General features: G+C 46.7%; 1 protein-coding gene across 2 annotated transcripts; it reads left to right on the forward strand.

The window, feature by feature from the left end:
• On the forward strand, positions 1 to 7,595 carry LOC117852960 (DNA repair protein RAD5A). Of its 2 annotated transcripts, XM_034735284.2 has the most exons (20): positions 5 to 713; positions 796 to 929; positions 1,035 to 1,170; positions 1,558 to 1,611; positions 1,685 to 1,831; positions 1,920 to 2,071; positions 2,160 to 2,244; positions 2,356 to 2,613; positions 2,792 to 2,938; positions 3,413 to 3,568; positions 3,730 to 3,797; positions 4,407 to 4,529; positions 4,758 to 4,857; positions 4,924 to 5,036; positions 5,198 to 5,470; positions 5,570 to 5,770; positions 5,917 to 6,010; positions 6,117 to 6,188; positions 7,069 to 7,167; positions 7,271 to 7,595. In XM_034735284.2, exons 1-20 carry the CDS (start codon positions 168 to 170, stop codon positions 7,391 to 7,393), a joined length of 3,081 nt encoding a protein of 1,026 aa, XP_034591175.1. In that variant the 5' UTR covers positions 5 to 167; the 3' UTR covers positions 7,394 to 7,595. The 2 variants fall into 2 exon arrangements, with proteins under 2 accessions (XP_034591190.1, XP_034591175.1); XM_034735299.2 differs by lacking the exons at positions 5,917 to 6,010; positions 6,117 to 6,188; positions 7,069 to 7,167; positions 7,271 to 7,595 and having other exon boundaries at positions 1 to 713; positions 5,198 to 5,466; positions 5,570 to 5,711.
• The last annotated feature ends 14,806 nt before the right edge of the window (positions 7,596 to 22,401 follow it).

The following is a 22,401-nucleotide window of genomic DNA, read 5'->3' on the forward strand; positions in this document are numbered from 1 at the left end:
CCCCACAGAGCAGCGAGGGCAACTCGGTCCAGCCCTGCAGCTTCCCGCGAAATCTATAGGCGGCGGCGCAAAGCGAGACTCAGTTTGGGGGAAAAATTTCGCGGGCCGGGCGCAATCAGAGCCAGAGCCGTAGCCGCAGCCTTAGCCGCCGCCGCCTCGCTGGGGGGATGGGGAAGGAGAGGGATCGGGAGGAGCAGGTGGCCATGGTGCGCGCTGTGCTCGGCGACGGCATGCCGGAGATGGACATCATCCGCGCGCTCCATATGGCCGCCGACGACCCCACCAAGGCCATCAACATCCTCCTCGACTTCGACCACAAGCCGCCCCCGCCTCCTCTCCCGCCGACGCCGTCGCCGTCGCCGTCGCCTCCGCCGGGGAAGCCCGCCAAAACCCTCGCCGAGTCAACCCCACCAAGCAAAGCCCCTGCCCGGCCCAAGCCCACGGCAGAGAAACCTAAGGCAGCGCCTGTGCCGGCGACAACCAATGGCGCTGGCGCCGCCACCGGCGAGAACTGGTGGCTGGTTGGGAGCGCCGAGATGGCAGGGCTGTCCACCTGCAAGGGCAGGAGGATTGCCCCCGGGGATGCGGTCACCTTCTCCTTCCCCAACGCCGCGGCGGCCGCCTCCGCCGCGGGGAAGAGCCGTTCCGGCCGCCCCTCCCTCGCTTCCTGCTCCTCCGAGATCATGCGCTTCTCCACCCCGAACCACGGGGAGGTACATTCATCACTGCTGCCCACCTTAATTCTTGACACTGCATCGCAACACCGTCGGGTGTAAATGATTTGTTGCTGTTTAGGTTGGTCGCATCCCCAACGAGTGGGCGCGGTGCCTGCTTCCCCTACTCAAGGAGAACAAGATAAAAGTCCAGGGCTCCTGCAAATCAGCTCCCGAGGCGCTTAGCATTATGGACACTGTCCTCTTGTCAGTGAGGTATATGAATTGCAGCTAGCGTTAACTCCATCCCATTTATATGCAGTTGAGGGTTTCTATTGTTTGACGACCTACACCATCTTGAGTTTGGTTTGTACTTTGCAGTGTATATATCAACAGCTCAATGTTTCGTGATCAAAAGCAATCGTTGCCCAAGGCAGCTCGGGTTGCTCCAGAGGACTCCACATTTTACCCCCTACCTGCACTTTTCAAATTGATTGGGCTTGCTCCTTTTAAAAAGGTGAGCTGTTTGCTCTTGTTCGTTTTATCATTATTGCAAATGCACTACAAAAGTCATCAATTCAAAGCTCTTGGTACAGGTGAAACCATCATGGATAAATATGCACCTGAAAAATTTGTACTTAGGAGCTCTTTGGTATCCTGAAATTGTCCTTGATAAATACTTTTGAAACATGTTCATTGATACACACTGAAAGCAAAGAACTAAAAAGTATGAAAACCATTTAAATCTTTACCCAACATTGTATGCACATGATTTTGGAATGTGAAGGATGGTATAGAGACAGTAAAAGAAATGAGTCCATGACAATTATGAGTATTGCTCTTTCACCAGAATCAGCATGTTAGTACCATCTGATTTATTTGATTCTACAAAAATTCAAATCAGGCTGCATTTACTCCAGAAGACCTTTATTCCAGGAAGCGACCAATTGAAACAAAGGTAATAGTTTAGTACTTCATACATTACAATGCAATCAACATAATAAATATTGGCCATTCATCTGCCTGAACAGAGCAGTATTGGAGCACCTGCCACAAAGTTGAGATCCGAGAATTTGAGATTATCTTCTACTGGAAATGAAGATGATCATGGTGAAGAAACTGTTTCAGATTCAGATTTGGATGGTATAATTGGGATCTCAGACAGCTCTGCACTGGAGGTAATTGAATAACACATTGTTCTTCAGAGTGTCAGCAACCATTTGATCTTGTCTTGACTTTAGTAGCACTCTGAATTTGTATTTGTAGGAAAAGGATCCCCCTGATTCTCTGCTGTGTGATCTACGCCCTTATCAAAAGCAGGCCCTTCATTGGATGCTGCAGCTTGAGAAAGGCAGTTCTTCCCAGGATGCAGCTACAACCCTTCACCCTTGTTGGGAAGCATACAGACTTGAGGACAAGTATGTATGTGTTGTATGAGCCGTTTCTTATGATCATGGTAGCAATAGTTGAACATTAACATTTCACATTTTACTGCATTTATTTTAGGAGGGAGCTAGTTTTGTACTTGAATGTATTTTCAGGTGATGCTACAACTGAATTTCCTAGCACATTACAACTTTCCAGAGGAGGGGTAAGGATATTCTTAACATTTCACACATTTGTCTTTACCATTCTATTGATAGTTATAGTTTCTGGTTGAAATTGACGATCCATTTTATTAACTGACTGGGTAAATTTTAAGATTCTGGCAGATGCAATGGGACTGGGGAAGACTATTATGACAATAGCTGTTCTTCTTTCCGATTCTAACAAAGGATGCATCACAACTCAGAATACTGCACGGATCTCTGTAGAAGCCAGTGGGTTGGGTGAATCGCAAGATGCTGTGAAGAAGCTTGCTAACCCTTTTTCTTTTAGCAAGCATAAGACACCTAAGGGCCCACTTATTGGAGGTGGCAATCTAATTATCTGCCCGATGACACTTATTAGTCAGTGGAAGGTATAGTCCAATAGTGGCATCATCACACCATTGTCTATGCTATGCTATATGTATGTTCATTTTGCTGCCTGCAGAGAAGTAAAAGATAAGAGATCATAATTTGACTTGCTTTACCAATTTTATTTATAAATGTACTCCAACTAATTTTGAATGCTAGAACTGATACTGTGAATAATAGGCAGAGATAGAAGCTCATACTAAGCCAGGCGCTGTGAATGTATACGTTTATTATGGACAAAACAGGCCAAAGGAAGCAAGCTTTATTGGTCAGAGTGATATTGTCCTGACTACATACGGTGTTGTGTCATCAGAATTTTCAATCGATGTAAGCTCTGAGATCTCATAGCATGTACCTAATTTCAATTTACTCTTAATATGCTCAAGCTTCTGTAAATATTTTCATTTGTTGTAAGATAACCTAGATAGCACCAGCCCATGAGATCTGACTGGTCATTTGCTTACTTCTACCTCTATAGCCCCTGGATTTGGCATCTTTGACATTTTACTTGTATCCTCTTTTTAAAAAGAAATAATTCAAAGTAATACAGATACTGCATTACCTTTTTGTTTGTTTTTTGTCCTCGCCATGAGTATACATTTCATTATACTTATGCAATCTCGTTTAATATAAGTGGCTTGCTTAAATTTGGCTCATGTATGAGGGGAAGTATAAAGAAGATAAGCACATTGACTAAGGTGGGCACGTAATGATGGGGGACTTCGCTGGGGCTAAGCTATTAATCTTTAGTTGATTTTGCAATCTGATTCATGACTTAACTTTTGATATATGCTTGGGTAGGGTTCAACGGAAAATGGGGCTTTGTACTCGATACATTGGTTCAGAATTGTGCTTGATGAAGCACACATGATAAAATCTTCTAAAAGTTTGATATCCCTAGCTGCGGCTGCTCTGACTGCTGATCGGCGCTGGTGTCTCACTGGTACACCAATTCAGGTGAGGATATGTAGGGTCTTTGTTAGAATTCAGTGAACAGATCATGTTTAACCCTAATGCTGGATGATGGAGCAGGCAAATTATACTTCTTGTTTCCATGCATGTATTTGCATATTATGTGCTTATGCATTAAAATTTTATGAATTTCACTTTACTGGCAGAACAATCTGGAGGATTTATACAGCCTTTTCCGGTTTCTGAGAGTTGAACCATGGAGGAACTGGGCTTTGTAAGTGACATTCATTCGTTTTCATTGACTGGTCTTGTTAAACGTGGCAACTATAAATTAATTGGGCCGTTGAAAATTCATTATGGGTTGTTTTGACATTATTTACCATTCTCTATTTATTGTACACATAACGGCAGCTTTTTTAGGTTGTGTAGATGATTTACTTGTTTCATAGTAGTGGCAGAGAACTAAGAAAATTATATTAAGGGAGCCAAACTGGAAGAGATAAATCTTAAATAGGAACCAGTTAGAAATTTTCTCACTACATTACACGGTAGATTCCTCCAGCGCTGTTTTGTAGTGTCTGCATCCAAGTTTTCTGTTCTACGAGACTTGAGAAACTTATCTGTTAGCTGTAAGATGATATTACTGCAAGATGTAAGATGATATTACTGCAAGATGCAAACCACATTCTTGTTTTTCTTGAAAACGGGAACTGCGAACCTGGTTATACAATCGACTATTGTTCCGCGAATCTTGATATTCTATTTTGTTCACATCAAGTATGTTAATTAGTCTTGCTGTTGGAGTCTGGCTATGTTCTTCTTACCTTATAACAGATTTTGATGGTTAACTGGTTTCTATAACTTTCGATTGTCTTCTGTTTAGGTGGAATAAACTTGTACAAAAACCATATGAAGAAGGTGATGAAAGAGGATTAAAGCTGGTGCAGTCCATTTTGAAGCCAATTATGTTGAGAAGGACTAAAAATAGCACAGACAAGGAGGGCAGGTACATTCAACTTTGGTTATGATGCATTTTATCTTTCTACCCTCCTTTGTGAGGTAGAGGACCTTTATTAAACTACTCAGAAGAAGAAATACAAGCAGGCTGTGTGCACTTGAAAAGCCTGCACTCTATTAAACCACTTTCACCTTTGCATATGAACTTTGGTGCACTTTCTCCTTTGCATATGAACAATCTTTTTGGCACGTGACTTGTATGCATGCTTTTGTGCAGACCAATCCTTAATTTACCCCCTGCAAATATTGAAGTAAAATATTGTGATTTATCAGAGGCTGAGAAGGATTTCTATGAAGCTCTGTTTCGGAGATCTAAGGTAATGCACTTCAACTGATTAGCGTGTTCATTCAGAGATAAATTAATTGCCTTGTGTTGTTTATAGGTAAAATTTGATCAATTTGTGGAGCAAGGAAAGGTTCTGCACAACTATGCTTCAATTCTGGAGTTACTTTTGCGCCTTCGTCAATGCTGTGACCATCCATTCCTTGTTATGAGGTTTGTTTACATGCAATGCTATGTTGAATAGTAGGTTGTTCTGGTACCTGAAATTTGGGTTCATATATTGTTACATGAAGGGCAATAGCTTCTAAAAATTGGACATGATATTTCAAGTTTTGTCATTGATAACCTTGTTGAGGGAGCTTTTTTGTTGCCAGTCGTGGGGATACACAGGAGTTTGCAGACCTAAACAAGCTTGCAAAGCGTTTCCTGCGTGGTGGTAATGGTCCTGTTAATGGGGATTCTTGCCTTCCCTCTAGAGCTTACATCGAAGAGGTTGTCCAAGAATTGCAAAAAGGTGAAGGGGAGTGTCCTATTTGCCTGGAAGCCTTTGAGGATGCTGTATTAACTCCCTGTGCTCACCGTTTGTGCCGAGAGTGTCTCTTATCTAGTTGGCAGAGTGCAACAGCAGGTCTTTGCCCTGTCTGTAGGTATTCAATGTTTCACTCTTCTTCTGTCTCTGACACATTTTTCTTGCCTATGCATTTTTCCATGTTGTCATGTCCTTCACTTTAATCATACTATTGCAGGAAGTCGATGAGCAAGCAAGATCTTATAACTGCTCCAACTGATAGCCGCTTTCAAGTTGATGTTGATAAAAACTGGGTTGAATCTTCCAAGATATCTGCTCTACTGCAGGAGTTGGAAGTTCTTCGCAGTTCAGGTGCCAAGAGTATCGTGTTTAGCCAGTGGACTGCATTTTTAGATCTGTTGCAAATTCCTCTTTCTAGGTAAATGGTGTTCGGTTCTATGAATCAATATCAAGTTTGCATAGGCCAATATTTGGATGTTATGCTTTTTTCATGCCACCACCTGTAAGATCTTTTTTTCTGCCAAACTAACATTACCAACTAATCGTTGAGTTTTTGCATGGCAGGAATAACATCTCATTTGCTAGGCTGGATGGGACGTTGAATCTTCAGCAAAGAGAGAAAGTAATCAAGGAGTTCTCTGAGGACAGAGGCATTTTGGTATCCCTTCTGTTGCTCAAATCACTCCTTTCTAGACTAGTGTCATCCTAAATTAAAAGAGCTGATGTTAAAAATGTTAGGACGTCACTCCATTTGATCTATGCAGGTTCTGCTTATGTCTCTGAAGGCTGGTGGTGTTGGTATCAACCTTACTGCTGCATCTAATGCGTTTGTCATGGTATATTTCCATTAACCTTTTTGCAAAGTTTCGAAACAATATCATTTTTGAACTAGAAGGCACACTGAGTTCCTTAGTTTTGCTGTCTGTCAGCCTCCAATCTTCACTGTTAATATTAGACAATCATCACCAAATTAACCATATAAAGGGAAATAATTTCATTGTAATTATGTTTGGTTTATCAAAGCTGAACCTACACAACATATGTCAATATGCTGGGCTGGTAGCAGTGTCATGCATACATTGCATCGTGACAGGCCTTGCTAAACCACACACCAGCCCATGCCATAAAATTTGTTTGAATGGAACATATATTAAGGTAGCCAATGTGTGCCCTTTATATGCCAAACTGCGATCAAAATCAACACCACACTCTAGCAAGCAAAGATAATCTTGCCACATGTTCATTAGTGCATGGGACCTGGCATGTAGAAAATGAATATTGCTACTTTTGTGATGATGATCTAAGAGACACCTGATGTGGTGAATTTTTTGATTGTGGTGACATGCAGCTAGGAACAAACATGCCTTAAATACGTTTGTTCTCTAAATCGCTTCTTGTTCTCAAGACTTGAGCAATCCTCAACACTCTCTGATGGGTTGATATATATCTGTTTCTCTGATTGAACATTGTAAATATATATGACTACAATAGGGAATGAGTTGTGTTAATCTAAGCATAAGGTGAAACTTTTGCAGCAGTCCGGTGGTGAAGTTGCATCCGTACTTGCACCCGCCCATAGTAATATAGCTTGTCTATACAATAATATAGTGTGCTGGAACATCTAGTATTTTTATGCTGAAGTGATACTGTGATTTTTGTCTGTGTTTACATGTTCTATGAGCGTCTTGTGAGTATTATTAATGATGTTTGCTTCAGGACCCTTGGTGGAATCCTGCTGTTGAGGAACAAGCTGTCATGCGCATCCATCGAATTGGTCAAACAAAGACTGTTTCTATCAAAAGATTCATTGTGAAGGTACTTTTTTTTTTCAAAATCTCATCATAGTCCAGGTTGGATATTATCATATGGTCTCCTATTATCATTATGTATTTATTTTGATGTGATGCAATCAACTCAGGGCACTGTCGAAGAACGAATGGAAGCCGTGCAGGCGCGTAAGCAGCGAATGATTTCAGGAGCCTTAACAGATCAAGAAGTCCGCACGGCACGTATAGAAGAACTGAAGATGCTTTTCTCTTGAGACAAACAAAAGGGCTGTTGAGATCTGATGGTGAGCATTATTTTTGTAAAAGCAGAAAGAGGAAGGCAAAGCGAGTGCAAGAATTCCGATTGCTGCTGCCATCTTCAATCTTCCGGCGTTTAGCTATTGTTGTACACATAATTTTGTATGTATCATGAACAAAACTTGAGAGTTGGCAGAAGAAAGATTGCATTTTTTTTTCTGGAATGGTGCACATATAATGAGCATGATTAATGGCTGTCGAGAGTCCAAGACGCTTCACTGAGTGGGACAGCAACCGAAAGAAACATGGAAGATGACGTGCTCCTACCAAGATAACCTTACAGAACTTAAATGATTCCCCCCACTTGGTTTCAAATGCCGACACCTATAGGCTACAGGTGCAAGAGGCTATTCTAATACCAATAGGATAAGGAGAAGGCCCCTACTTGAAACTGAGAAAGTTTTTTAAGAAAATAGAAGAAACACGGGTTCCTGACTAACATTTGCGTCCAAGCAACCACTGAAGATAGTGATATGCACGCCCATGAGCTGACCAAGCACAACTATACAATCTATGAATCTATGAATCTATGTAGGTAGATTACAGTTTACAGGTGCTGTCTGCCGATCCAAGACTACGCTACAACAGCGGCCAGAAGTGCATGAAGCCAAGACATGGTGGTAGCATGTTTGGCCTCTCCGCAGGGGTGGCCATGGTCTTGCTGGCTTCAGTTGATGGATAACTAAACGAGGAAGCCGCGGCTGCCGCCGCAGCCCTGGGGTAGAGGAAGAAGCTCCTGCTCCCCAGCTCCACGACTTTCTCGTCCGGGTCCAAGCCTGTTCGTTCTCAAAACAGGCATGAGCCATGTCAATGGATAGGATAGGACTAGCTTGAGGATTAACGAGGAGCGCAGCAGAGGCGTCGTAGACACGTACCTTGCAGGCTGAACTGGGAGTAGTGGAGCCCGAACGCCGACGGGTCGCCGGACGGCAGCAGCGGGCGGCGGCCGTCCCTGACGTAGAGCCCCACCGCGGCGGCGACCAGGTCGGCGACGCGCAACTCGGCGCGCGCCATCACGTGCAGCGGCCACATGCTCCGCTGCACGGCCACGGTCACCAGCACCTTGCTCGGCGCCACCGCCCTCCCGCCGGCCCCTGCCCACGGGACACGAGCCGCAGCAGCAGCGTCGCCGCCGCGGCCCGTGCCGGTTCGCCGGAAGCTCCGGTCCCTGACGCCGGCGAGCAGGTCCGGGTGCGTCCGGGGCCGCTGATAACACAAATAATATTATCGATGATTCAACCATACAGGGACGTACATGTTTATATGGCCGGAGGCCCGTGATACTCTATGCCGTATCAATCGGTTTATAGAAACAGAACCGAGATTAGGCAGGAGATAATCACGTGAATCATATCTGTGCTAAAGATAGACTCCTAAGGACTTACGTTATCTAACACCCCCCTCAGTCAGAACGTGACTAGCCACAGGAGACAACGATCAGACTGGATCTGAACTCGGTGAAGACAGAAGTCGGGAGTCCCTTAGTGAAGATATCTGCATACTGTGACGAAGTGGGCACATGCAATACTCGGACGGCACCAGCGGACACATGCTCACGGACAAAGTGAAGATCAATCTCAATGTGCTTGGTACGTTGGTGTTGTACCGGATTGCTCGAGAGATACACTGCACTGATGTTGTCACAATAAACCAGAGTAGCGCGCTTGATAGGAATATGCAACTCGAGCAGTAACTGTCGAAGCCAGGTAGTCTCAGCAACAGCATTGGCAACGGTGCGGTACTCTGCCTTAGCACTAGAGCGGGACACAGTCGGCTGCCGCTTGGAAGACCAGGAAACCAGATTATCACCAAGAAAAACACCATAGCCTGATGTGGAGCGTCGAGTGTCAGGACAACCAGCCCAATCAGCATCTGAATAAGCAACCAGGCTGGAAATATCAGTGCGCCGAAGAATAATGCCGAAATCCAGGGTGCCACGCAAGTAGCGAAGGATCCGCTTCACCAAGGCATAGTGAGGTTCTCGCGGATCATGCATATGCAAGCAAACCTGCTGAACTGCGTAGGCAATGTCGGGCCTAGTGAATGTAAGATACTGTAGTGCACCAGCCAGACTGCGGTAGTGAGAGGGATCGGCAACTGGAGACCCGTCAGAAGTGGAAACCTTGGCACAAGTGTCAATCGGCGTAGAGGAGGGCGTACAATCGGTCATCCCAGCACGCTCAAGTACCTCAAGAATGTACTGCCGCTGGGAGAGCAAGAAGGCACCATTCTGACGACTGACAGATAACCCCAAAAAATGATGCAAAGGTCCAAGGTCCTTCATAGAGAATTCTTCCTGAAGAGCCATAATAACTCGACGAAGAAGAGCATCAGAAGAGGCTGTCAGAATAATGTCATCCACATAAAGTAGCAAATAAACTGTCTCATGCCCTCGACGGAAAACAAATAGCGAATTGTCTGATCGAGCACCCACAAATCCCATAGACAAAATGTGTGAAGCAAAGCAACTGTACCAGGCACGAGGTGCTTGCTTCAGACCATAAAGAGACTTGTTGAGTCGGCAAACAAAATCCGGATGGGTGCTATCAACAAAACCAGAGGGCTGAACACAGTAGACAGTCTCATCCAAAGTACCATGAAGAAAAGCATTTTTCACGTCAAGCTGATGGACTGGACAGTTCTGAGAGAGAGCAATGGTGAGTACCGTGCGAATGGTGGCCGGTTTGACGACCGGGCTGAAAGTCTCGCCGAAATCAACGCCGGGCCGTTGGGTGAAGCCACGAAGGACCCAACGAGCCTTGTACCGCTCCAGAGAACCGTCAGGACGGAACTTATGGCGATACACCCATTTGCCAGTAACCACATTTGTGCCGGAGGGGCGAGGCACCAACTGCCACGTGTTGTTGGCAATAAGTGCAGAATACTCCTCGTTCATGGCCTCACGCCAGTTAGGATCAGCCAGCGCACCGCGATAGGACTTAGGCACCGGGGAGAGGACAGCAGCGCTCAGGTTGAACCGAGACGTCGGCTGCCGAAGACCGCGCTTCCCGCGCGTGATCATGCTGTGGTCGTTGATGGTGGGAGCAACAGACACGGCATTCTTCGGCGGGCGTGAAGACCGGAGCGCAGAGCCGGGTGCCACCTGGTCGCCAGGCGAGGGCGGCGCAGGTGCGTCCTGTACGTCAGAGGACGCAGGCGTGCGCTGGGGCACGTTCTGGGCGCCGGACGAGGACGCAACAGCGTCCTAGGCGCTGTTCGGCGGGGCCCGGTGGGGCGCAGCTGTCGGGGCTGTGTCAGAGGCCGACCCGACCGAGGTAGTAGACGGGTAGGGCGCGGCGGACCGAGGCGTTGCCGCCAGGGGCACAGTTGTGCTCGCCCTGGCGCGCTGTGGGAGGACCCCGCTGGCAACAGCCGACTGTGGGAAGACAGCCGGGGCAGCAGGAACCGAAGTAGTCGGGGCCGTGGTACCTGAAACATTAGAATGAGTACCAATAGGGATAACAGGTGCTACATCCAACTCCGAGAAGAAATCAAAGTCAGATGACGGTGGTGAAGAGACGTCGGCAAAAGGAAAGGAGGACTCATCGAAGGTGACATGCCGCGAAATAATTAACTTATTTGAGGCAAGGTCGAGACAGCGATAGCCCTTGTGGTCCGAAGGATAGCCGAGAAAGACACAGGCAGTGGAGCGAGGAGCGAGCTTATGAGCAGCTGTCGCGGAGAGGTTAGGATAGCAGCGGCATCCAAACACGCGAAGGTGGTCATAGGTCGGATGTACTCCATAAAGAGCAAAGAACGGCGTGGAGGAGGCTAGGGTCTTGGTGGGGTGACGGTTGAGGAGATATGTGGCGGTGTGAAGAGCCTCAACCCAGTAAGACGGAGGAATACTGGCCTGAAAAAGCAGAGAACGTATAATGTTATTAGTGGTACGAAGTGCGCGCTCGGCTTTGCCGTTTTGAGCTGAGGTGTGAGGGCAGGACATGCGGAGGGCAACGCCATGAGAGAGAAAGAACGTGCGGGCAGCAGAGTTGTCAAACTCGCGGCCATTATCGCACTGGATGCTCTGGATGGTGGTGCCAAACTGCGTAGAGACAAAGGCAAAGAAATTAGCAAGAGTAGCAAAAGTGTCAGACTTGAGACGCAGTGGAAAAGTCCATACGTAATGGGAGCAGTCGTCAAGAATAATCAAGTAGTACTTGTAACCAGAGACACTAAGAACAGGAGACGTCCAGAGATCACAATGTATTAACTCAAAATTTTTGACAGAACGCGAATTAGACGGACTAAAAGGGAGACGCACGTGGCGCCCAAGCTGACATGCATGACATAAATGCTCAGACTCGTGCTTATTACAGGAAATAGCAGAGGAAGCAACTAAGCGGGAGAGCGCCTCATGTCCAAGGTGACCAAGACGACGATGCCAGAGAGTAGCTGAAGTGGTACTGGTAGCGAGTGCAAGCGGCCGAAACACTGATGACAGAAGGGGGTAGAGCGGTCCGGAGCTATTGCACCTGATGATCACGTTCTTGGTTTTGTAATCCTTCTAAGAGAAACCATAAGGGTCAAATTCAACGGAACAATAATTGTCAATGGTGAACTGACGCACAGAAATAAGGTTCTTAATGAGCTGTGGAGAAACAAGAACATTATTTAAGTGAAGAGGACCTCTAGTGGAAGGAAACGAAACAGAACCGGAACGTTCAACAGGCAGAAGCGAACCATCGCCGACAATAATATGAGAAGGAGTAGAGTATGTAGGCGGATGGGAGGAGGATAGAGTACCGGAGTTGGATGTCATATGGGTTTCAGCACCAGTATCGAAGTACCATTCAGTTGATTGAGGGGGCGGCTGCAGCGTCATGGTGTTGAATGCTGAGGCGAGAGCGTCGTTGTTCCAGGAAAGGCCGCTGGGATGATGCATCCAAGTCGCGGGCTGCGCAGGCGGCGCAGGAGGCAGCCCAACAGCCGTCGGTGGAAGAGGCAGCGGGGCCAAGGGCGGCGCAGGCCCTGGTAGTGATGGCCCAGAATACTGAGGCCCAGCGAAGAAGGCTTGGGGACGTGGTGGAGCCGCTGGGAATCGAGGGAAGCCGGGCGGCCCAGTCACATAGGCCTGGAACGTGCCGAAGGCCGGCTGGTAGCCAAAGCAAGGCGGCCCATGAAAGGGCCGTGGGGGCGTGCCGGGTCCAGCAGGGGAGCCGACCTGCGAGCTGACCTGGGAACCGGTCCCTCTTGAATTACGGCCACCACGACGGTTCTAGCGTCCGCGATTTCCGTTGCCGGTGTTGCCTCCAACGCCGGCGCCCGTGTTGTTGGAGTTGAACGGGTGCTGAGGCGTCGGAGCAGCCGACGTGGAGGAGCGTGGAGTGGTCGCGGCGAAGGCCTGTGCAGGAGCGGCAGCCTTGTCTTTCATGTTCATCTCGGCAAGGCGCAGATCGCTCCGGACGTCGCGGTAGGTCGGGAACGGATGGGTGCGCTGGATCAAGGCAGCCATTTAGCCGAAACGCTCGTTGAGGCCGCGAAGAATGTTGAGGACGAGGGTGCTGTCGCGAACGGGCTCGCCGAGGTCGCCGAGTCGATCAGCCATGGCCTTCATGCGGTGGCAATATTCATCAACACCCAGATCACCTTGCATGAAGGTACGGAATTCAGCGTCAAGGATCAGGGCACGCAACTCCTTGTTGCCAAGAAATTGCTGCTCGACGCCGAGCCAGACAAGGCGAGCCGTCGGCGGGCCATCTTCCCGGTTCATCACGATCTCGAGGAGATCAGGAGCAATGACGCCGTAGAGCCAAGAGAGGACTGTACAGTCCATGCGGAGCCACGCAGCATCGTCGGAGTGGTTGTCGTCGAAGAGGACGTGGTCGTCGAGCTCGAACCGCTTGAGGGTGTTCATGAAGAGCCCTCGCCACCGGTTGAAGCTGGGGGAGGCAAGCTCGAGGATGAGGGGTACCAATGACTTGATGTTGAGGATCGTCATGGCTTGGGCGTGCAGGGCAGCGGTGGCCGCTGCGGCTTGATCGGCGAGAACAACGGCGCGGGCCTCATTGGCACGGCGTTCTTCTTCGAGGCGCTCTGCAGCCAGGCGCTCGGCCTCAAGGCGAGCTGTCTCCAGACGTTCGGCCTCTTGGCGGGCGGCCTCGCGGCGCTCTTCAGGGGTAAAGGCCGCAACGCGGGCGACGAGAGCACGGTAGGCGGCGTCGGCCGTATTGTCGGACATGATGACGAACTGTCGGCGGCGGCGGCGCTCAAAGAGGGCGCGGCGGCGGCGGCACAGATGTACGGCGGTGGAGAGATTAGCGGAAGCGGTTTTGGGAACGAAGTCTGTCTGATACCATGATAACACAAATAATATTATCGATGATTTAACCATACAGGGACGTACATGTTTATATGGCCGGAGGCCCATGATACTCTATGCCGTATCAATCGGTTTATAGAAACAGAACCGAGATTAGGCAGGAGATAATCACGTGAATCATATCTGTGCTAAAGATAGACTCCTAAGGACTTACGTTATCTAACAGCCGCTGCCTCAGCAGATCGTCGCGCTGATGCTGTTGTTGCTCGGCCGCGCCGAGGCCGTGGAACGACGCCGACCGCTGCGCCAGCGCCGGCAGTATCCCCGGGTGCCGCTGCCTCGGCCCGGCCTTCTGATCCACCAGCGGCGCAAGAGGAGGCATCGTTCTTTCTTTCTTCCCAGACCGGAGCGGCGTGGGATCAGAATTCAGAAGCGATCGGCTTCAACAGAGCAGGCAGCGGGTGGCTGGATGATCTGTGGATGCTCGAAGAGAAGCTGCGCCTCAGGTCACTTGCTACTACCGAGCTCTGCAGCCTTGCAGGGACAGGAGGATGAAGGTGGACTGGGGCCGGAGCTTATACATATACACACAGACACGAGCAAGATCTGATCATTGGCGGTGGATCCTCGAGGTGATTGGTTTGGATTCTTTGGGAGGGGAAAACATTCGGCTCGTACGGTGCCAAGTGTGAGGCGTGCAGCCCCGGCGGCTCTGATTTAAGTAAGACGGCGAGAGGCTGCCATCGCACGCCGCTTGATCGATCCGTCCGACACGGCGAAAGTCCTGGCGCAGCACACTGCTAGTGCTTGCTCGTTCGACACATCGGAGCTAGTAGGTCGCTGTCACGTGGGCGGGCGATCGGAGCCCAACAATAATCTCATCATTTTTGTTCCCTTTGGCAATACTCACGTTCTATTGTGGAAAAGAAGCGGCAGAAAGATGGCACCTCGATCGTCGTGGCTGGTGTTCACTGGCTGATCGTAGAGAGAGGTTTGAAATTGGCGGGAACTCGTGGCCTTGTCTTATGCTAGGCCGGGGCTAATCGGCTTGTGGTAAAGAAAACGGGGGACCCGCTCCCTGTCCCATGGGCCATGACTTCCATCCCATTCTATTCGACCGCCACATGACGCGCTAGGCGCCGCTCGTCCGCTGCCCTCGTCTGCCGAGGCTTCTCCAGCAGCAGTGAACTGATGTGATTGGAAATTTGGGATTGGCGCTAGGCCATTGGGGCAGCAAAAAGGTCGGTTGGTTTTAGGCGTTTTGTCACGCAACACAGCCCGGGAGTCGGGAGATTGACGAGGTCGGGTGGGGTGGGGTAGGGTGGAGCGGAGGGAGAAGCTCGCGTCTGGGGGAGGCATCTGCTGCTGATGCTGTGAGTGGTGGCAACGATGCCCACCTGGGGCTGGCAGGACCGGGCTCAAGCTGGATCCACATGTTAGTATTTTTAAGAAAATCAAATGGAATAGAAAAAGCACTAAATATTTGCATTTTATAAAACTAAGATGTTTTTCGGATATAAATACATACATATATATATATAGACACACAAAAACTAGCGGAATGTTAGTATTTTTAAGGAAATCAAAGGAATAGAAAAAGCACTAAATATTTGCATTTTATAAAACTAAGTTGTTTTTCGGATATAAATATATAGACACACAAAAACTAGCGGAATATAACGATCTTGCACGCATATTCAAAACACAAGGGATGGAGGTTGGAATTAGGGAGGCCCATGCCGCCAACCCGCTACAGGCTAGGCCATTCCACCGCAAAACCCGCATCTACCACAACTCGCACCCACAAAACCTTAGCTGCTCCCGCATTGTGCATCTCCACATTTTCACATGTTATTGGCAAACTCTAGCATCCCTCCCCCTCCCCGAGCTGGCTCAACCGCCACTAATGTTGCTAAAATCACCGCTAATGTTGCTAAAATCGTCATCGTTGAAGACATCGTCGCCTCCCGTTCTTATACCTGCTCCGCATGTGTCACCTTCGTCGCCACCACCTTCTACTCCATATATGAATGCTTTGTTGCCATCGTCGGTACCCACACCCGTGCCTAGCATGAACAAGACATTGTCACCATCATTGCCATCGTCTGCTGCTGGTCCTCCTCCACAGTTGGGATCTAGGCTCAAGGTTGCAAGCTCGTCTTCAGATGCCGCCGCCACTGCCATAGCACATCTGGAGGAGGAAGCAAAATAAGGCACATTTTTAGTTATTTGGTGTTTCAATTTGTTTTTTTGTGGTTACCGGCTGTGATCCATGTGTCGTACATACATCTATGGGCCCACCAAAAGGTTTGGACAGTCCTAAATATGGGGCTGGATACCAAAACGCATCTGACATGGAGACCATAGCGCAGGACGGCGTAGTCTATATGGAAAGATAGGAACTAGTCGAGGATTAGGAAAGTACTCATTGTAATAAGAGTAAAACTCCTCTAGTCGTATCCGAATAGTACTCTTGTAACCAACCGACCTGTAACCCTGCCCCCGGCAATATAAGGTGAGGCAGGGACCCCCTCCAATTCAATTCAATCCAACCAACACATAGGACGTAGGGTATTACGCAATCTAGCGATCCAAATGTGGCGGAACCGTCCAACTTAAACTGGTTTAAATGCGCCAAATTGCTGCCGACGCAGCAATTATCCGAAACGCACTTAAAACAGTATAAGTCCGGTCGTCCGTCGAGTGTCCCTAGGACTCCTCGAAAGATCCACGTCGCGTCTCATAGCCATATATCAGGATTGTATCCGCGATGGGATAGCATCAACAAATATTACATTTTTACATACATACAAGAGGTACGAGTTATTACAAGACTTAGTTTGAAGCAAACTTAATAGTGCAGTGTTAGACAGAGTTCTAGGACTGAAAACATAAACGGTTCAGGTGGAGATGAGCATTATAAAACTTCTTTTAAGGGTATTGTGAAACTCATAACAATACCCTAGGGTTTCGGGGCTTCCTCCTTGATGGACTCCTGCGGTGCTTCTGAAAAGATAGCCACAAGGGATAACCCTGAGTACGAGGTACTCAGCAAGTCTTACCCGACTAACCAATATAATAGTTTTTCTTGGAGGTACATGATAGCTTTTGGTGTACTTGGCTGTTACATTTTTGCCGAAAAGCTTACTACAAGTGACGCCTTAGTTTTATCTTTTATTTGAGTTAAGATGTTACCTAACCATTCTAGATGTTGAGAAAAGATTACTGCGAACAACAAGGTATTTAAGTCATACACCAATCATTATCAGAAAGATATGTTACTCATGAATTTATGCTACAATGCTCAACAGTGTTCAAGTGCATTCATAACCGAGAATTGCGGCGATCCGGATCATATTACATCCTGCAGGAGAGTACCCTGATCACCAGTTATATATACGACTGTCCAGGTCGTACGTAACGACTTTTCGATTAGCAAAACCAATGATTGGGAATAAGACTACCCGGACCCAGGGACGCACCCCCACATGGGACCCCACGTCTGGCCCGATCACCATGTGAGTTTTAGGCTACGCCCTGCCAATCTCCAGCACGTCAAGCGCGGGTACGAAGTATTCCCGATCAGAGAGTTTACTAACCTACTGGGCTTTACTGGTCCCATACCCAGTAAGTGATCAGATGATTATCACTTGATCAAAGGTTAAGACAACGAATCGGGCCTTAACCAAATTAATCTAGCAGACAGAACTACATCTCTAGCTTCTGTCCGCTTCTCAATTTCCAAGTCATCTTTCCAAAAATAACATGTATGACTCAAAATTTTCCTTAAGGTTGGTAAACCAAGCATTTAAGCAACTAAGCATTTCTAGACTTGGGTTATCTACTAAAGGTTTGAACAAGTGGCAAAGATGTCCTTAAAACAAGGTATGATCATGCACAAGAATAGGTTTCAAGCAACTCCTAGACCTAATGCATACATATAGCAACTAGCTAAATACAGGACACATGAAATATTGACTTCAAAATAATAGGTGTAATGCACCGAGGCTTGCCTTGTTCGCTTAAAAAGTTAGCACTGTCCGAAGGGTTGGCCTCGCAGGGGACCAATTCGAAGATTTCCTCAAACTCCGAAGATCCTTCTGAATATTCCGAGTAATCTCCTTCTGGCGCTTCGGGGTCTATAGCACAACATATGCAGGGGTTAGGAATGCAATTTTTGAATAAAAGACTATACAACTTTCCTTCATGATAAATTTGCAAGCCAACACACAAAAACCCGAAAAGATTAGCCCACAATTTTTATTTCCTTAATTAACCTTACTTAAGGCCTTTCTTTTATTTTTAGAAAATGTTACAATTAATTTCTAACTTGAAAACTTAATTTCCTATGAGTTAAGAATAATTTGTGATTATGAAAATGTTATCCCATATTTTATGCATTTTATAAAGATTAAGTATTTATTTAATTACCTTAAAAGAAAGGCATTAAATAAATACCCAAATTTTTATTATTTTTCTAGGGTATAAATATTTTAATGCATAACGGAAAATAAAACAAGCCTAACAAAATTGGTTTCACTAATTTTGGACACTCCTAGAAATTTTTGTGATTTAAATGGTGAGATTCGGATTTAAACTAATTATTCTATAAAGGAAATCTAAATTTTTCCCGAAAAACTCCCCCGGCAACTTTTCTCACGCGACTCGACTCTACCCCCTCTCTTTGACGCTGAGCCCGCGGCGCGGACCCACCCCTTCTCCTATTTCTTTCACCCGCCGACCTACTCCTCCCCGGCCGGGCCTTACTGGGCCGATTCTTCCTTTTCTTTCTTCTTTTTCCGGACCGGCACCGGCCCATGGCCTGCTTCTCTTTTTCCCTTCCCTCGCGAGTGCGGCCTGCCTTACTCCTGGGCCTCCGGCCTATCGGCTTGCTGGGCTTCATGGGCTTCCGGACTCCGGCCTACTCAACGCCCGCGCCCAGCCTCTTCCTTTCCTCCTCCTCCCTTCTGACGCGCGGGCCCAAGGCTCCAGCGCCTTCTTCTTCCTCTCGCCAAATCCCGCGCGCGACAGGGGGCGGCGGGCTCGCTGGACGGCGCCCTACCGGCGACGGGGCTAGGCCGAAAAAGCTTCTCTGTGCCCTTACGCACCCATGCGCGGCGACAGCTCCTCGGGAGATGGCCGGAGCTACTCCCTCCACGGCGGCGGGCGGCGGCACCTACGGCCGGTTGCGGCTACGCGCAACGACGGCGCAACCTACCCCAACGACTACTACTACACCATCCTAGCGTCCCAAGGACCTGCCTATGGCTACCCAAGAAGGAAGAGAACAAACGCAAGGGGGTGCTCACCGTGAGCGGGAGGCGCGGCGACGGCGGACAGGAACTGCGGCGGGTTCTAGCACGCCGGCGGGGAAGCTGGGCAACAAGTGGCTAGGGGTGTTGGTGGGGTATGTGTGGAGATGTGGACGACGGCGGCGGCGACACGTTGAGTGCGACTCTGTCATTCTTCCCCCCCGCCCTTTTCTTCAGACGAATGAAATTTCAGAGCTCCACCACGGCCGATTTCAAATCCGACGGTCCCCAAGTCTCTTAAAAAAAGTTGTAGATAAACTTGAATCCTTCAACTTTTATTTTGGCTCTACCCCGAGATAAACATCCGAGCACAGTGAAATTTGAATTTTTCTTCCTGCTTCAACTGAATTTCGCTGAACTCAAAGTTCAGTTCGGCAGTTATCTGACAGTGCCATTTACCTCACTTTGTGAATGAGTTCAGTGATCCAAATCCTTTCCTTGTAGTCCAATTTCTTCCCAATTGTGTTCTACCATCTTCAAGGATTCCATTTTGCTCAAAAACACCTACACCTTTTGATCTACGTTCTTCTAAAATCAACTCCAAAGTCGGCCATGTACTGCTGTTTTCAGACTTAGCCATTTTCAGCAAGGCTGCCTACTGTGACAAAGTGCCGACTTTAGGCCTCCATTTGAAATGGTTCCCTATACTATTCCTGATCAACAACACCCAAATCTAGTAGTCCAAAGTCCACACTTTAATATGGTGTAGTTGTTTTGATCCACTTATTTGAAAAATTCATCAGAAATTAATTTCCAAAATGGACTCTGAGGCTGTTTTTCTGAATGCCCTATTGTCGAACGATGAACAGTAATTTTAAATTTCCATTTCCTTTCGTTGATTCTTTTGAGGTATTTTGGATCAAATCTTGTCCCAATCCTTGATCTTTAAGTTCTAATCACTCTTACACCTTCATTCCATATTTTTGCCGAATTTTTCTGAATTTCAAATTCAAAATTCAATTTTTGGTCAAATTTGACCCGAATTTGTTTTTTGGCCAATTTCTTCTTCTTTTCTTCATGAATTGCTTCCATTTCTTCAAAGTCACTTTGATGACTAAAAAAAATGGCAGGTATTACACGAAACCTATCTAAATCGTGTGTTTGCGTTTACCTTCGAGTTCCTGATCTCGACAAGCTCCACTAACCAAAATATTACCTCGAGCATCCCCCTCGGTATGTTGCCGGGTTTAAACACCAACACTATGGGATGTGTAGTGGATCTAAGGATCCCTACCTCTTTGTTCATAGTGAGGGTGCACTCGGCTAGTGCCATCCTTCTCATTATCTAGCATGCATAGGCAGGTTATGAACTTGCCTAAGGGGGTGTTTGGGAGCACTTCACTTCAAAAAAAAATATAGCTCCACTCCACCAACTCCACCTTCCTTCAGCTCCACTCCACCAAATCCACGAAAACATGGAGTCGTTGCACCTGTTTGGCAAATGAGAGGACTCCAGCTCTAGGAACATGATGTTTTTATGTGCATTGTCTATTATACCCTGTATTGTGGGACCCACGTGTCAGTGTACATTGGACAAGTTCTTCGATCGGATCCCACGAGGAGGGAGAGGGAGTGCCAGGTTTCTCCACCACTAGCGGCCGAAGGCCTCACCACAGGCCATAGAGGAACTCCACAGACGCCGCAGGCCGGCGTCTGTACGGGCAACAAGGCACGGCCCGTGTGCGGCGCCGCTCCGCCGGGCGGTGCGGCCTCAGCAGCCCGGCTCTGGAGTGGCGTGTTGCCAAACATCCCCTAAATTAGTGCACCACTGGCGTCCTTCTCTATTTGCCTTAGTACACCACTAGCCATATTTATCTTGCTGTACGTGCTGTTATGAAATAGTAGATTGTACTAACCAAAATGCACACCTTGTTGTCGAGTGACGTTGTTTCCCATGATTTCATAAGCTATAAATTTATTTTTATTCTTCAAGATTAATAAGCACATTGTACTGAAAAGCATATTGAACAAAGTGAGCACCACAGACCATTGGATTGATTGTAGACACTTCAAGATTAGATAGAAAGAGGGCAACAAGACAACATCTTGTTGCATGTGAGCCTTGTAGTATTTGTAGTGCAGGGTGCTCATTGTAAAAAAAACACTAGTTTTGCAGCTCACTTTATAGTTTTTGAAAAGTTAACATGATGGCTCACATACATGGCAACATTAATTTGAGGCAATATATGATAATGGAATTCTAGTAGAAGCTCAATGCACTCATTGCAATCAACCATTCAAAGCAACCAGAGATATTGGTACAATTGCATGTGGTAGGCATTTGAAGACTTATGCCAAAAAAATAGATTAGATAAAAAAAATGAGTTCTATGTCTCTTTAAAAGATTGGAAGTTGATCAAGTAGCTAAACTAGTCAACTTGATAGTGATGCTTGGATTGCTTTTAGCCTACTCAATAATCCGAAGTTTAGGATATTTGCGGCTGCCTTAAAATCTGTGGTTCAGACCAATTTCTAGAATCGTCATATTGAAATCTGGGCTATTTGTGCCTGACTTATCGCTACATTAATGACGATCGGATAATTAATAAAAAGATCATAAAGCCTATTCTAGTAGAGTCACCTCAAGATGGACAATGTTCAATGCTATGTTGATAACTCTTTAAGGTTGAAATATAGAAAGCAGGTTATTTGCAATCACTTTAGACAATGCATGAGTAAATAATAATTTTGTGAAAAAATTGTGATGTCCATATGTTTAATCATAATGTTCAAAAGGATTTGAAGTTCATTAGTAGTGCCACCAAGAATGTTAGAGAAAGTGTAAAATATATTAAGAGCTCACAAAATCCAAGAAAAAATTTGTGACAATGATGGAACAAGTGGACATACCTATTGAGAAACACACTCCTATTGATTGATGTTGGGCATATGATGCCAAGTTTTTGACAATTATATGGATACTAAACCCAAAAGGCCGATTCATTACGAGAAGATTGAATACATCATCGCGATGTCAGTTGACCTGGTCTATCCTCTGTTTTACATATTAGTATGGATATGGACCTGTGTTAGTTTATAGGCAAATGTCTCGTGGAGGATATGGGCACGTGTATATTATAAATTTTGTTTTAAAACTTAAATGTATAATATAATTCTTGTATATTGATAGTATCAAATTTAATATTTTATTTGTCAATTTGGAAAGAGAGAATAAATGCAGAATGATCTGCAATAGAGACGTGAGCCTGCAATTGAGGACTAGAAGATTGCAAATAGACTATTTATCATGTTAAAACCACTCTATGATGTCACCAAATAGTCTCATACTCAATGTATAATTTGGTAGATAAAGAAAGAGTTGAGAAACAGTCTTCAAATCCTATTTTGGAGTTAGAAAGAGCTAAGAAACAATTTTCAAATCCTAACTTGGTCA

Source organism: Setaria viridis, chromosome 1 (assembly GCF_005286985.2).
Source record: "Setaria viridis chromosome 1, Setaria_viridis_v4.0, whole genome shotgun sequence".
Lineage (NCBI taxonomy): Eukaryota > Viridiplantae > Streptophyta > Magnoliopsida > Poales > Poaceae > Setaria > Setaria viridis.

What these genes read in the sequence shown, in the direction of transcription:
- LOC117852960 (XM_034735284.2), top strand. Translation starts at nt 168, where the DNA reads ATGGGGAAGGAGAGGGATCGGGAGGAGCAGGTGGCCATGGTGCGCGCT. An exon ending in CAGACAGCTCTGCACTGGAG is followed by an intron (nt 1,832 to 1,919) that starts GTAATTGAATAA and finishes TTGTATTTGTAG; the next exon opens with GAAAAGGATCCCCCTGATTC. An exon ending in TCACTGGTACACCAATTCAG is followed by an intron (nt 3,569 to 3,729) that starts GTGAGGATATGT and finishes CTTTACTGGCAG; the next exon opens with AACAATCTGGAGGATTTATA.